At 40.6% G+C, this 16,214-nt stretch overlaps 1 protein-coding gene across 9 annotated transcripts in view; it reads left to right on the top strand.

Annotated features, from left to right (window-relative positions):
• OSBPL1A (oxysterol binding protein like 1A) overlaps window positions 1–16,214 on the top strand; it is a 77,837-nt gene that overhangs the window by 56,384 nt on the left and 5,239 nt on the right. For all 9 annotated transcript variants that reach the window (XM_066992870.1, XM_066992869.1, XM_066992868.1 and 6 more), the window contains 10 exons: window positions 1,003–1,159; window positions 6,274–6,349; window positions 7,765–7,899; window positions 8,225–8,322; window positions 9,056–9,238; window positions 9,725–9,832; window positions 9,924–10,013; window positions 10,262–10,388; window positions 13,130–13,246; window positions 13,980–14,103. In XM_066992870.1, coding sequence (XP_066848971.1) covers window positions 1,003–1,159; window positions 6,274–6,349; window positions 7,765–7,899; window positions 8,225–8,322; window positions 9,056–9,238; window positions 9,725–9,832; window positions 9,924–10,013; window positions 10,262–10,388; window positions 13,130–13,246; window positions 13,980–14,103 — 1,215 coding nt within the window. The remainder of the gene's footprint in view (window positions 1–1,002; window positions 1,160–6,273; window positions 6,350–7,764; window positions 7,900–8,224; window positions 8,323–9,055; window positions 9,239–9,724; window positions 9,833–9,923; window positions 10,014–10,261; window positions 10,389–13,129; window positions 13,247–13,979; window positions 14,104–16,214) is intronic.

Below are 16,214 nucleotides of genomic sequence, written 5' to 3'. Positions count from 1 at the left end.
TAAAAATATCTTAAGGGACTATGTCAGGAGGATGGGGCCAGACTGTTTTTTGGTGGTGCCCAGCAACAGAATAAGAGGCAGTGGGCACAAACTGAAACCCAGGAAGTTCCAGCTGAACATGAGGAAAATCTTCACTGTGAGAGTAGCAGGGTACTGGCATAGGTTGCCCAGAGGTTTGGGACCTCTTTGGAGATATTCAAAACTTACCTGGATATGATCCTGTGCAATGTGCTCTTGCTGACCCTGCTTGAGCAGGGGGTTAGACTAGATGATGTCCAGAGGTCCTTTCCAGCCTCAGCCACATTGAGACTTTGTGCCAGGAGATTTTTACCCTTGAATTTAGGCCAAGACGATCTGTTCTCACGAGCTGGTTAAGCACTATCTGACCAAGACGCTGGTTGGAAGGAAGGTGTTGTTGATATTCTCAGTTGTAGCTGTGATGTGGATTGTACTATTAACCTACCTTCCAGAGTACAAAGTTTATCTTATTGATTGATGAGCTTATCATTTAGACTTTGCTGGGACTTGCGTGGCTAGTGTATTGTGTACAATACCTCCTTTTGGTTTTTGTTACTTGTTCAGTGAGTTGGGAAGTGAAGGCTTCTGAAAAGCACCGAGTGTCTAAGAATTTTGACCAAACCGAAATCTTGCACAGGAGGAGCCACCAGTACTTGACTGTTGCATTAACTGTTAGGTAAGCTACTGGCATCTTTGTGACACTGGCATTTGTCCTGAGCAAGTTGTAGTAGCTTCAATTTAATGAAAACATCAGGTTTGGGCTCTGTCGGATAGAGGATTTTTAATCTACTGTATTCTTTAGTCTGTATCTAGATATAGAGCCGCAGCGATCTGCGACAGTACTAGTTGCTTCCCAAGTGGATGCTGTCATCAGGACACAGGAGCCGACTTAGGTTTCAGTTTTGTACAAGGAGAGAAGATCTGTTAGTGACTGAAGTCCAGCACCGGCAGTAGATTCATTAACATGCACCTGTTCTTTTGCAGATTCAGAATCTGAAAAATCATTAAGTGGGTTTGAAACAACTACAGCGTACTCGCTAGAGGACAGCATGGATTCAAAAGACACAATAACTTCAAGCATGTCTGAAGAAAAGGTCTGTGGCAGCGGAGAGTCCATGTCTAACGGCATCAAAAAACACAGGTAGGATGTTGCCTGTTCTTAAGGTATTATAGTATGCGTTAACAGCAAGTGAAAGACCACAAGAATCTCTGAAAACTTCATTGTGGAAAACTTCTAAAGGTTTGCTAGGGATGGTTGGAAAGTAGTCGTTCTAAGATTTAATGAAGAATGTTTTTTCACAGCTAGTGTTTTCCTTTGCATCTTGCTTTTTGATGATCAATTCTGAATAAGTAAAAATAAAATAGAATGTGCTGTGTAAAAATGAGTAGATCTTATTGAAGTCTATGTGGATTTTAATTCCTTCATGTATCTTTAATGCCTCCCATTGCCTCTTTAATTTCCAGTCATTTGATCCTTCTGTTAGTATTAGGAATGAATGAAAAATATTGCTAGCCTGCCATCAGAAACTCAAATGCGAACAAAGGGAGTCTTATTCTAGAAGTCTCATCTATGTTTTATGTGCTTATTTTGTGTTGTCAAATGATCCATTTTTGTTTGTTTCCTTGCCTATAAAAGAGAACAATAGGTCTAGAGTTAATGAGATGTAATAGACACCATGATTCTCAAGTTTCAGTGAAGGGGCAACGTGATGTTTGTGCTACAGATAAAGTCAGACTTCAGCATGCTTCAGAAAGTCTCATTTGGGAGTGGTTTGGACACACACAACGATGATGAGGACACCAGATCTCAGTAAAAACAGGGAATTAAAATTTAATTTTACAAAAGCAAGCGAGACGTGCTTCAATCACTTGGGATCTTAACTAGCTAAATTGCAGCGACTGTCAAAGCATGTGGCGATGTCAGAGACTTGATGTCTCAAGGTTCAACCTCTGAACGCATGTCCCTCCCACAGCAGGCAGACTAAGGCAAAGGAGGGCTTGGGTGGAGTAGCAGTGTGGTTAGGGAAGGTAATGTAAAGCAGCTGACTAAGCGTGCTGCTCTGCGCTGTTGTGCTGTTAGCAGGGTGGTGTTCATGGCCTCGGTTAAGTGCCTTTCCTAATTAGCACAGGAAGTTTAGGGAGGGGAAGCACTAGGTGAAGGTGAACATCTGAATTACATTCACTGCCTTGGAAAGCAGGAGGAGAAAGGAGGCAATTCATGATCACATAAAAAGGATGATGCGTGTTGACATGCATTGTCTGAGCAGTTTTAACAGCAACTGATAATCTACTTAGTGTGAAAAGAAAAAACTTGGCAAGTTTCCATAATGCTGCACAGCGTTATCAGAACTGTATGGAGCGGGTGACTGGAGGAACATTTAAGATCTATTTTTATGAGAGATGAAAAGTTGTATGTGTCTGTCCATAGGTTGTTCTCTTTGAGTTGCTTGTGTTTTAGTAGTAAAGAAGATGTAGGATATCACAGTAAAGCTAGAGCATAAATTGGCTGGCTATTATACTGCAGAAGGAAAGTGAAAGCCTCCCTGTTGCATATAGATAAGAATGTGTGGTTATGTTTTACATGACTAGATAGCCAGAGCGTGTTTTAGGTTGAGCTGTAACGTCAAACTTTTACCTGGCACCTTGGTGACACGCTGGGATTTGTCTGCAAGTATGTTGATGCAAGCTGTTTTTCCCCAGAGCACTGCCAATTTAAACTTTACCTCCATGAGAGCCATCTCAGGGGATGGGAGTTGTGCGGTGCTTCTGGCGTTGTTTCTGAGACTCGTGGTGGCAGTGGTGTTTGTCGTGGTAAGGGATCTGCCTGCTGTGTCTGGCTGCAGTTCTGAGTTCAGAACTGTGCCACCTAACTGGAGCTGCTGGCTTCAATTTGTGCCTGTTTTGGGGCTAGTTTGGAGTGCACGCAGACAAATATGCATCATCCTGCGTCCTTTTCAGAGCAGAAACATTACCTTCTTCATGCCACGCAAAGTGAAGGGAACAGAATTCTTTGACAGCACTTAATTCCGTCATTACACCATGTTAACCACACGGAAGCAAGTTGCTTATAGAATAGACTAGATAAATTTCTTTTGCCTAAAATCGTTATACCTTCCTGTAGTTTATTACATGTATAGAAAGAGGATCTGCAGCTGCATTTGGGTTGCACATAAGAGTACCTAACACTGTTTGCCTGTCAGTATAAATAAGACTTTCTTTCCTACCTCCATTTAGAAAACCTGAGCTACCATCTGCCTCTTTTTTTTTTTTTTTTTGAGTGGTGTGTGTTTTGCAGGGAGGTGGACGTTGCTTTTTGTTGGTTTGTTGTTGTTGTTTTGGGGATGCAGGAATAAATCAGCTGGTTTAAAAACAAATACCAGCATTGGGATATACAGATGTAGACAGGTGAAGCCAGTGCCATTAGATATGTTACCAAAGGTGCTGTTTGTAGCAGTTACAACCCGGTTTTCAACAGACTGTTTACCTTTTAAGCTTTCTAGGCAGGTGCTAGGTAATGAAATGAAAAAGTCGAGGTTTAGTTATGACTTGTAATTGGCCATTTAAGTCTGGTTTTCTTAATATGGCTTGCATCCTACGGGAGTGGTCATAGTGCCTGAGAGAATGTGGGTGATGTGACTTCTTGTAGTTTTAGGCTGATTTGAGAGTATACTTCATGGGAGAGGATTTGACTAGTTAGGGGGAGTAGTACATTAAATAACTAGCTTGGAGGCATTCAAATCATTTCTTTCTTTAAGGGGGAATGTTTAAATCTGAACCAAAGTCGTGGTTTTTTTTTTTTTTTTTTTTTTTTTTTTTTTACAAAAACACCCTCCCACAGAAGTGTTCTGTAATACCTACCAATGTTTGTTATAACATCTATTTATTGCTGCTGTTTCCCTCTTACTGCTGTGTTTCTGTAGTCAGCTTTTCCTTTAGGGAAACCTTTCAAAGATGTTTGTGCTTGGCTCTTTATGAGCCAGGAGGTCTTTTGGTCAGGTTTACATGAAGAGCGAGCTGAACGTGCCTTTTTCATGCCCTGTGTCTCCTTCCCAGCAGGATTCCTGTAGTAGTTAATCTGCTAAAGGTAAAGCTTTGACAAGCGTTTTTCAGTGAACGATCTTTAAATGCATCTTATCTGTTCTACTGCAAATAAATTCTTGCAGATGTTTTTGTCACAGCTAAAATTAACTTTCTGAGTTGTTTCTAAAATTGACATCTGGAAGGAAATTTCTGCACTCACGAACCTTTCCCTTAATCACAGGGAGTAGGCCAAGGTTAGTAGGCCTCAGGTCTTGGCTGCCTGTCATTTTTGCACGTGTCCTCACTTGTCCCCCACAAGCCTTCTTGGTGGCTTAAAACTGTTCTATTTCCTCAGTGTGTATGCGTTACGTGGAGGAATGAACTGAATATCACATCGGTTTTGGCTCTTACACTGATAGGAAGAAATGTGGGTGAATGCCTCAAACTGAATGCCAGCTTCCAAGTAGTTAAATTGAATGGAGATTAACTTCCATGAAAATGTAAATTTTAATATTTAAGGCAAGCAATCCTTATGTATACTTCAGCAAACCAGAAGTACGTGAGTGTTTTACATGCAGCAGGACTTAAAAATATATGCTCTGCTAACTCCATTCATTAAAGGATACACAGGAAAAATAAGTAAACGCTGCAAATGAAAGTAAGGCTGACTGCCTGGTGGACACTGTCCTCTCCTGGACATTTGTATCAAAGCAGCCACAGAAGTGTTTGATACCTAATAAAATTCAAAACAATCTGTTTCACCACGTTTTGCTATCAGTGGAAAGTTGGAATAGGGAATGAATGATACCATGTTGATCAGTTAAAATAAATCTTACTACCCACTCATGCTCTCTGCACGGGAGACTGAGTAAAACAAGTCCATGTTAGGCTGCTAGCAAGTAAGATGAAACATAGTTTAGTGCTTTAAGGAATTCAGGCATATCCTATTTTTTGATAGGATAGGGATTGTATTTTAAGGAACATTTTTTGTTTGTCTTTACTGAAAACTGAAGGGTCAACCTTGGTAACGGTGTTTTAGTAACAGATAAGTATGGAAGGTAACTTAGCAAATAGGGCTAATGAAACTGACAACTTAGCCTGAGTTAATTTTTTTTTTCTTTCCCCTTGGCAATGTTTCTGTTTATCAAAAAAGTGGGATGGAGGAGGCACCTACATCCTACACACTGCAAGTCTTAAAAGAAAAGAATAATGTATTGCTGTAGCTACTATGGGGGGAAACAGCACCTTCCTGGTTAGGAGGGTGCCAATTGTGAGGCAGAGTTGTCTAAACTTTGAGATTAAATAGTTTGTGCTGTTTGAGTGAGCTGTTAGGTAGTTCTTACCTACAGAGGATTTTCCTCACTGGTAATAGCTTCGTGATCCAAACACTGATTTTAGTGTTGCTGTGGACAAAAGGCATTGACCTATATTTCTGCCTTTCTCTGGGTGAATTGGGTTAATAGTTGAGGTGGTTGGTAGCAGTACAAAAACGGAACAAAATCATTACCCAATTTCAAGTAATGCTGAGAAATACAGGCTGTATGGCACAGCCTAAATGTTGGTCTTGAAAGTATGTTTCAGACCTGCTTCCGGATATGTCAGCCCCCTATAGAAAAGGTTGTTATGTGTTCAGTTCTTTAATGAAGCTTCTTTTTCTGTTCTTTTTTTTTTCTTTCTTTCTTTCTGAGGGTTGATTATAGTTGTAGGCAATAAATGCCATGGCCCGTCATTGTTGCTACACAGGTGACTAGCAAGAAGAAACCCCACTGTTTAACTCCCAGATCTGTTCAGACATAGTGAATGTACCTGCAGTGTCCTTCATGAAAATAAATTCTTTTCCATTGCTTTTATACAAAATGAAGAGAATGGTTCTGGTACTGATTTTGGAAAAATTCAGCTTTCTGGTCAGGTAAAACAGCGTATATGCTTCGAAGTAGGACTGTTGTTTCCCCTTTTGGTTTTAATTTTAAATGTATTATTTAATTATTTTTTTTAAATAACTAAATGGAATTTTGTTTAAATGAGCTTATGGACATGAAAGTTTAAATGAGATTGGTATCTGTAATGAAAGCTTCCCAGCCCTTTTGTGCTTGCTAAGAGTGGTTTGGCTTTACAGTTTACTGGGTGATTTGGAAAACTCTTACTTTCAAAGAAGAGTATTTGGGTTTATCACTCATCATTAGTAATGGAAAACTTCTCTTACTGTTTCTCTTTCTTCCCCATTTCTTTCCACAGAACAAGCTTGCCATCTCCAATGTTTTCCAGAAATGACTTCAGTATTTGGAGTATTTTAAGAAAATGCATTGGAATGGTGGGTAATCAGAAAGCTGTGATAAAAGATCTGAAGTTACTCTTTCATTTGAGGCCTAAGTGAGAGGGGAGAGGGATTTTTTTATTTTTAATTTGTTTCTTGTTCTTTGTTTATTTTTAACTAGGGAAAATAAGAATTGCTTCATGTAATACTGCTTGAGTAAGAGCATTTTCTCTTTAATTTAAGCCTTAAAGTACTTTGTGGTAGCAGCTTGTTGTTTTTAACTTTCACAGAAACTTTAACTTTGCTGTTCTCCCTGCTCCCCTAGTATTTCAGTCTTCACACCTAGCAGTGTTACTGGCCAGACAGTGAACAGATCAGAGGTTAGCTGGCTGGCATGTGATCTGCTTCCAGCTAAGGGTGAATTGAGAAGAGTTGTTCTCCCCATTAGATCCTGCAGTGGGCTGAAAGTACTTACCGCTGATAAAGCTCAATCATCCTGTAACACTAGCCTACAGAAGGGCATGTGTGTGTTTAGTCACTGTTGCTTTTTCCTCCTCCCCTGCTCTAGTTAGAAACAGCACACAACACCAAGCAAGGAGAAGTGGAAGTGCTAGGGAATGCCTCTATCGGTAGCTCCAGGCCTCCCGAGTTGTGAAGCATCTGACGCTTGTCACAGTGGCTTTAGCAGAGAAGTGTTATATCCCTAAAATACAAAGAACAGATTGAAAGCCTGTCTTGCAAAAGATGTGTGTAAGAATTAAAAAAAAAAAAAAAAAAAAATCCACAAAGGTGCCAGATCTTGCTATTGTTGTTGAGAACAGTGCTGTTTACTACACATTGCCAGCGGTCATACTATGCTTTTAATTTGCTACTGCAGATAGCTTTAAACGTTGCATCATTATGCATTCAGAGGGCATGCTTGTTTAAAAATGTGAAAGAGAATAAGCAGCATCAGCACTTCAGGACTTCTCTTAAATTGGTACTCCTGTTATAGAAATTCCCTTTTTCTTCTATTCTGAAAAATGCCTGTTTGTATTCCTGTACAGCGACATTTTGCTGTCTGTTCTAATCCCCAGCCTGCCCACCTGCCTCCAAAATAGATAATATGTTTAAGTAATTAGGTGGCCTATATCCTTCTTAAGAGTAATAAATAACTTAGTCTTTGAAAGGGCCTTTCATACTTCACTCCGTTGTTTTATCTTACTTTTCTTAATGTGTTTGTTAGTAGGAAGTTAGTGTATTTGATATTTGATTTTCTTTTTAAAGTAGCCTTACATGCCAACACAAGCTTACCGAGCTCACGAGGGATGTAGAGGGGTTTTTCCTTTTGGCATTAGCAGAGCCAGGTCACGTACGTTGCATTAGCACTAAGAGCATAATTTATTTTTGTAATAAGCCAGTTAGGTTTGGGTTACTGCAGGTCAGTGTATCTACTCATTTGATTTTTCACGCAAATTTCATTTGTGCATCAGGAGCTGTCCAAGATCACGATGCCAGTTATATTCAACGAGCCCCTGAGCTTCCTTCAGCGACTTACAGAGTACATGGAGCATACATACCTCATCCACAAAGCCAGCTCGCTTTCTAGCACAACGGAGCGAATGCAGGTACTTTGGTTGTGATATATTAAATGCATTTGGGCATTTTTCTTTGTAGATGGTCTCAGTATAGGAGGAACTGCTATAATGTGTCTCATGTCTGATGCTCTTACTTGTTAACTGGTTTTATTTATCTAGGAAAGTGTTTTGCTTTTCCTGAGGCTTGCCTTTTTTTTTTTTCAGCCCTTGTGATAAAAACTATTTATTCCCCTCCCTTGAAACTAGAAGCTTTCTGTGCTACTTCAGAAGAGGCATTCTGTAATACCATGACTGTTGATGTTTGATTAAAGACTAAAATCCTGGAGATGAACTTTGTGCTCATTCTTTTGAACAGTGTGTAGCTGCCTTTGCTGTGTCTGCTGTAGCCTCACAGTGGGAACGTACAGGGAAGCCCTTCAACCCTTTGCTTGGAGAGACGTATGAATTGATCAGGTAATGAACAGAAGATGCACTGAAGAACAGAGGGTGGTATTTGATGTACTAATGTTTGATTAGATTTGTCAGATGGCTCATAAGATGCTGCCTGTTCTCACAGCTGCTGGAGGTGTTTGCAATGGGCTGGTGTTCAGCCATGCACCCCTCAGGGAAATTTCAACCCCTGCTGAACTTTTCAGCTCAGAGGAGGCTATACAATTTGTCAGTCCGAAAAACAAGCTTCTTTTTTTTTTTTTTAATACAAAAATGACTTTTCAGAAGCCTTATCAATGAAAAGATGCATGAGACATTAGAAGTATCATATTCATTATATGAGTGTCCTGAATACAAATAGGCTATGCTAATATGGTAGTGTGCAGCTGCACTGAGGGCAAACTCTTCTCTAAAACAAGTGAGTATCTGGTCTATAACTAAGCAAAAGTTTAAGGAAGAGGTCACTATCAAAAGTAAACACATTGACTGGTCAGATTTGGTCATTATTGCTACATTTAACACGATGTCCTCGGTTATTTAGAATGAGGATATTTTATGTATGAGTTGAGCCGTTTTTTGTCTTACCTTAGGGTTTTATCTAAGTCTTGCACTGAGTACAGCAACTGTGTGTGGGTCCAACTATCTATTTCACCACAGGGAAAATAACTTCACTGTACCAGATACCTTAGATACATGCTTTCAGTCCTCTTTATTTTGTATCTTCAGAATACTGATTTTTAGAACCTTTATTTTGCAGAGATGATCTTGGATTTAGGCTTCTCTCAGAGCAAGTTAGCCATCATCCACCAATCAGCGCTTTCTATGCTGAAGGTTTAAATAATGATTTTGTGTTTCATGGATCAATTTATCCTAAACTCAAATTCTGGGGCAAGAGCGTGGAAGCGGAACCAAAAGGCACAATGACTTTGGAGCTCCTTGAGTAAGTTGATAAGTAAAAATTGCGTAGGTACATGGCCACATTTGTGATGATTAGTGCACGTTAGAGTCTCATGGCTTAGGAATGAGCATGTTTAACGCCCACATCCTAATGTTTGATGGCAGATTGCTTTGTGGGGTGGAGGGAATGAGAAGATGAAAGGAACTGCTATCACTTGCCTTAATGAACTGTGTAATAATAGTAGTAATAGTTAGTGCTTATGTCTGTTCTGCAAATGCCTGGGCATCCAGTCCTACCACGACTAGCACACTTGAGTCCTGTTGGCTTTCCTAATGTCATTCAGTGTCTACACTGAAGTTGCTGTTTAAAGGAATTGATAAAACCAGTAGAGATAGGTTAATAAAACTCTTAGTTTGCCGGGCTTATTGCTATGTCTGTTTCAAGACTTGATGCCATTTATAGAAGATGGTTTGTTGCAGCAGTGACATTCCATACAAAGATGCAATAACTTATTTTTATATCCCACAGACACAATGAAGCCTACACATGGACAAATCCTACTTGCTGTGTGCATAACATCATTGTGGGCAAACTTTGGATTGAGCAGTACGGAAATGTGGAAATAACTAACCACAAGTAAGTTAAGAATGTGAGTGCTTTCACTTGCTGGGAGTTTAAAAAGGAGAAATATTTGGAAGTAATTAGTGCCCTCTTGTTCTGTCTGCAGAACTGGCGAGAAGTGTGTACTAAGCTTCAAGCCTTGTGGCCTCTTTGGGAAGGAGTTGCACAAAGTTGAAGGATACATTCAGGACAAAAGGTAACAGTTTCGATCCTAATAGGAAACAAGTTGCTGCCCTTTGTTTCTAACAGGAGCTGTAGGCCTGAGTGCCCTTGACATAGTTGTGCCAAGGGCATAAACCTGAAACAGCAGGTTGTGAATTGTGTAACACGAAGTGTGCAGTTTAAAAGAATTGCCCTCAAAAGTTCTTTTTTTCATCTATTTTTGTCTGAAATGATGAAATAAATCTCTTTAAGCTCCTTTGTAAGCTTGGTCTTTCTTGACAGCAAAAAGAAACTTTGTGCGCTGTATGGGAAGTGGACGGAGTGTCTGTACAGTGTTGACCCAGCTACTTTCGAAGCTTACAAAAAAAATGACAAGAAAAATGCAGAAGAGAAGAAAAGCAGTAAACAGGTACTAGTCACGTATAAAGGTGGTAGCTCAGAGGCGTGATAGGACAGCTAAATATTTTAGTAGCGTTTAAGAGCATTAAGATTACTTTTCACTTGCTCTGTCTTTCTTAGTGGGATACAAAACCAGACTGGATGAGTATCGGTATTAAGGGATAAAACGCTTGTGCTGTCACGGATTTGTATTAAAGCTTCCCAAATACTGGAGTTTTCTAGCTGCTGGCTGGTTCAATACCTGCCCCTTCCTCCCAAGACAAATGGAAGTATTGCATATTTCTTAGTTGGACTGTGGTTCTGATAATGTATGATAACATTTGTATTTTAGTAGAAGAACTTGAACTTCTAGAGGCAGAATAGGCTAGCTTCTCATCTTGATAGGAGATGCTGTTTTTCAGCTTTTCCATTGAATTGTTTTTTATTACATTGCCCCAGCCATAGAATCATTTAATTTTCCCCCCACACAATTGCATTTTTTTTTTTTATTCTGGAAGAAAAATAGAAATGTTATTAATTGTTTCAGATTTCTGGCACCTTTTTGTTTAAGGTGAATGGTGGTTTTCCCATGCAGCTTGATGAAGAACAATCATTCACAATTACTTATAATAGGAATTGTTCCCCTTTGGTGACTATAGCCACATTCTTGTTTTGGTGTTGGTCATTTTAATATAAAAACAAGGGAGATAACTTTTAAAAGCGGTTGTTCCTGTGCAGGTTTGGACTGTTGCTGTATCTGAGATTGCTCCAGTGCCTGTCATCAGGAGAGTACTAAGGCACTGGGGATTACTGCTTCTCCTTGAGTCTGGCCTGGTGAGCTCTAGGGAGAAAGGAGCAAAGAAAAACATACCCTGTGTCTTTGTTCAGCTACCACTGAACAACAAAGCTTAAGATGACCCTTGCTTTTCACTTCAAAATGAAGCACGCTGTTGTATAAACCTCAAGCTACGTGTTGCTCTGACACCAGTAAAGCATGTGTTTCCTATTCGTTTAACAGAACTAGTTCTATGAAGAAAACTGAAAGCTTTGTAGTGCACACTATCAATCAGCTTAGTCTTTGTTGAATATGTAATCCCGCTGCCCCCTTGTGTTCGAGAAGCTGATATTGCATATAGTTTTTGACCTTTTAGGTGACACAAGTATCAAGTATAATGTCTGGATGTGGTTTGTCCCTTCAAGGTAATAAAGCTGTTATTCAGGCACAAAGGTACATTGCCTTTCAAATTCCTTTTAATTAGAATTTTCAGGTTTTTTTTAGTTGTTTTCCAGCAATTCCTTCTTGCTGCATTTTTGCTAATGTAGGATTTTTTCTGTCTCCCTTTAGGGGACCTGCTGGGATGCAAGTCCTTTTTCAAAATGCCCCACGTTTTCCATCCAAATCTCTGATTTTTATAGGGATGAAGCTACTGGAAATATAATTTTGCAGGGTGCTGCATAAGTCTTCATGTATACAAAGGTGGTATTTTACCAACATTGGGATAAGAGTAGACCCTTGAGTTAGGCCAAGATAATTCAGCTCTGAATGAACTAGAGCATTGTTTTTTAAATCAAGGTGAAACATTTTGTGCAGAATTTTCAGTCCTAATATGTGGAAGGAAACACTGTAAGGCACTGCCCTCATGCATGCCTGGTTACAGACACTAGAGGTCTTGCTTTGGCAAGTTTGTTACTACCCTTCTAGTAGTATAGCTTATGAAAGAGACATTGAGCAGTGATGAGTATAAAATAGGCAATGTTGTGGCAAGAGCACTTGGAAAATCCTTTTTTTCGCCCTAATTCCTTGTAATTCTTGTGGCATCTTTAAGATCATGTATCAAACCAGGCTCAAATTGTAGCATGCCTTCTAGTTTTTTCTATAGAAGTTGGTTTGGAGTTTGACAGTCTGTTACTGAAGTGTCCTTGTTTTGTTATATGAGTAGTTTTCTGATCTGTTTTGCCTCAGACTCCTAATTTCTGGAAGACTGACTCAGCTCAGAGGACAGTTGAGTCCATTCTGGGTAGTGGATTTTTGTACTAAAACATCAGTCGGTATTATCTGATGCAACCATCAGAGAGCAAAGCTTAATAGCAGCAGGATTAAAGCTGTTGGCTTTAGCCAGGGTTTTTAGAGCATTAGTTGCCTTTAAGTTCAGCTCTGCTCTCCTGTGGTCTCTGAAATGTGCTGCTGCGTTTAGCTGTGATAGCGACACCAAATTTTTTTGAGAGGGTCTTGCTGGTTGTCTAGCTGGCTTTAGTTCAGTTCTGTAACATAATCTTGTGTGGCTGAATTAATGTCATCAGGTACAGAAGTGCTTGTGTTTTATTAAATGGGACGTTTTCTTGTAGAAAAATTGACCTTCCTTAATATTGATCATCTGGATTTTATCTATGTGGCCAGCAGGGTGAGGGAGGTAATTCTTCCCCTCTGCTCTGCTCTCATGAGACCCCACCTGGAGCCCTGCGTTCAGCTAACTAAAAAGGCCTAAACTAAAAAAGGATAGATTTAGATTAGATATAAGGAAGAAATTCTTCACTCAGAGGGTGGTGAGGCCCTGGCACAGGCTGCCCAGAGAAGCTGTGGATGCCCCATCCCTGGAGGTGCTCAAGGCCAGGCTGGATGGGGCTTTGGGCAGCCTGGTCTGGTGGGAGGTGTCCCTGTCCATGGCAGGGGGTTGGAACTGGGTGGTCTTTAAGGTCACCTCCAAACCAAACCATTCTATGATGATAAAAAAATAGTAAAATATTTCTCTTTTCTTTATGTGCTACTTTTAGGTGGGCAATACTGAGGAACCCGATGAGATGCCGTTGCCAGATTCTGAGAGTGTGTATGTTATTCCTGGAAGTATTTTGTTATGGAAGATAACTCCAAGACCTCCAAATTCAGCACAGGTCAGCCGTGCTTCTGTTCATTGAAAAGTGCATGCTATCCTGTTGTCCTGCCTGGTCAACACAAAGCAAATTAATTTGTCCTCTTTTTCATTAGTGGGTGTGGGTTTGCCTGGTCACAGCAACAAACTTTCCCACTACAGTTGTAATTGTAATGTGGGGTTGGAGGGGTAACCACCACAGGCATGACTCTAGTTAGGTCGGTTTCTCTGCAAAATGGAGTGCTTCATGCAGCCAGAGGTACGGGCAACTTCCCCACTTCTTCTCTCCACTCTGTTCCCCCCCCCGACTGAGGCACATACCTCAGTGGTGTGTGAAGGGTTGTGGAGCTGGAGAGCCAGTGGGCAGGGAATGAGGGTATGTGTGCAACTGCAGGAGGAAAAAAAAAAAAAAAAAAGGATTGGAACAAGAAAAGCTGCCCTCAGTAGGTTAGTCAAGGGGGAAGTCTCTTTACAGAGCTGGGGAAAATACCAGTAGGACTGGAAAAAGAAGATAAGAGAGAATTAGTGCCCTGAGTAATTGGATGCTGTCCTGGTTAAACAGAACCACCAAGGATCAGCTGCACTCTTCCTGACAGTGCAGTTCTGCTGGTGTCTTGTGTATTCCTATCCTGCGTGATTAAATAATATAAAAGCATCTGGATGTTTGTTTTTAGACAGCTGCTTTTCGTGTATTAAGGATAGCAGCTAGAGGCTTTGTAAGGAAGTCACCTTTCATCCGTGTCTCTGTATTTCAGATGTACAACTTCACTAGCTTTGCCATGGCTTTGAATGAGTTGGACAAAGAAATGGAGAGCGTCATTCCCAAAACTGACTGCCGGCTACGACCAGATATCAGAGCCATGGAAAATGGAGAAATAGGTACGTTTTTATTTCTCGTTAAAACTGAAGGACTGGAGGGGAAAAAAAAAAAGGAAACAAATTCCGCTTTTCAACTGTTAGATGAACTGTTAGAATAAGTAGTTACCCATAAAGATACGTTCCCCCCACGCTACAAGACAGTAACTCTTTAACTGGTACGCCTCTAGTGGGAAAGGTATGCTGCCCACCTGTACCGGGTCAGGTGCTGATTTTGTTCCTAGCAGCCTAACGTTATGGTGCCGCGTTTTGCATTGGTGCCCAAAGCAGCACTGATGACGCACCGTTGTTTTAGCTGCTGCTGAACACTTGTGCAGTGTCAAGGCCACCTCTGTGTCTCACTGCGCCCTGCCCCACAGCAAGTGGGCTGGGATGGGCGCAGTTAGGAGGGGGACGCGGTGGGACAGCTGACCCCAGCTGGTCAGAGGTTTTCCATGCTGTTAACACCATGCTCAGCAACAAAACTTCGACAGGGAGGATGTTTTCCCAAAGCAGCTGTTGCCTGGAGACTGGCAGGGCATAGGTCTGCTGCTGGGAGGTGGTGAGTGATTGCCTTTGCATCATTTTTTCCTCTTTTTTTTCCCCTTCACTTATTAAACTGTCTTTAATCTTGACCCATGAGTTTTCTTGCTTTTGCTCTTTGATTCTCTCCCCCGTCCCTCTGGGGTGGATTGGAGTGAATGAGTGGCTTAGCTCCTGGCCAGGAACACGCCACACCACCTACTTGGGTGTGTTCTTACATATAAGCAGGACTCTTAAACTTCACGTTATGCTTTTTATTTAATTTTAGACCTTCGTTGTGCTCTGTAGTCAAGCCCTATAATTGGAGACTAGTCTGAAAGTCTCAGAGCATCAAAAGTATTTGTGAACTTCTCAGTTTCTGTTTTCATCAGCCAGTGCAAAAGGAATATTTTGATGTGCCAATTCTGACTAATGCGGTCGAAAGTATTTAAGTTGAAACTGCAACGTCAAACGTACTTGATGCAAAATCATTCTTCGCTGGGAATTGAACACTTTTGTTGTCCTAGAATAGTGAATTAGAAGTGCATTATGAGACTTCCAACGAGTAGAAATTGTGTGCTTTTTAGAAACCTCATAGAGATTGTTACTGTAATGTCATGGAGTGAAATGTGTCTTTTAGTCTTCTGACATGCAACTTGGTGTTAAATACTTGATTATGGTGTGGAACAACCTCCCCCAGCCGTTTTTTGCCCCCTTCTCTTTGTCATTTTACTTATAAAGCAGGGTGGCCACATTTGTAGGCTGAAAGCATGGGAGCTTTTGATTTATTTTTTTTTCTTTTCTGGCTTGTTAAGTGATTTGGGTAAGTCATGAAACCGCTGATTCAGTTTCACCTACGTAATAGTACGATGATTGTGACTACTTCTGATAAATAGTCTGAGATTTAGGTACGAAAAACAATGAAACAGGCATGCTACAGTGTGATTGTACTCAGGAGTTTTTTTCTCAGAAGCTGATAACAACTTCTTTGAGGCTTATAGAAAAGGAGATCAGTGAATTCCTACGAGCAGTCTCTTCTGTCTGCTGGATTGTTTTGTGGCCAGCAAGAAGGACATTCCTGGTTCACAGCACCGCCAATAACTTGTGTGTCTAAACTTGAAGTGCAGTACCTGTGCCTTTGGCAAGAGGCCATGTTCCTACACTATACTAACAGCGTAACGTTGATCTAGCAGATAGACTGGGAACATGCAGTTAGTCTTCCAAAAGTAATTCTCTCAATTACTTCTTTTTGAGCTGTTTGTGAAATGCTTTTTCAGGATTCAAGGATGAAAGAGATTGTGCCTTTCATTTAATCTGCTTCTTAGTCTGACTTCTGACTTATTCCTGAGATGTTCTGAAGGAAAAACAAGATTGTCCTTTTGGCCAAATGGAAGCTTCTTTAGGACCATGACCCATGCTACCTTAGTGCATTAACAACAACAACAAAAAAAAAGGCATGTTGCAAAGATTATTCTTCATGGTTTGGAAGTGAATATTCCAAACCCTTATTGACCAGAAACTAAGCACCAGTAACAGCTTACCCAAAACTCCGGCAGGTGGCCAGACTTTGGCAATAAATCCAGCATCATGTTGTACTTTATCAGTTTCCCTAC

Source organism: Anser cygnoides, chromosome 2, assembly GCF_040182565.1.
Source record: "Anser cygnoides isolate HZ-2024a breed goose chromosome 2, Taihu_goose_T2T_genome, whole genome shotgun sequence".
Taxonomy (NCBI): Eukaryota; Metazoa; Chordata; class Aves; order Anseriformes; family Anatidae; genus Anser; species Anser cygnoides.
Note: the sequence above shows the minus strand (reverse complement) of the source record. Positions and strands in the feature narration are given on the sequence as shown.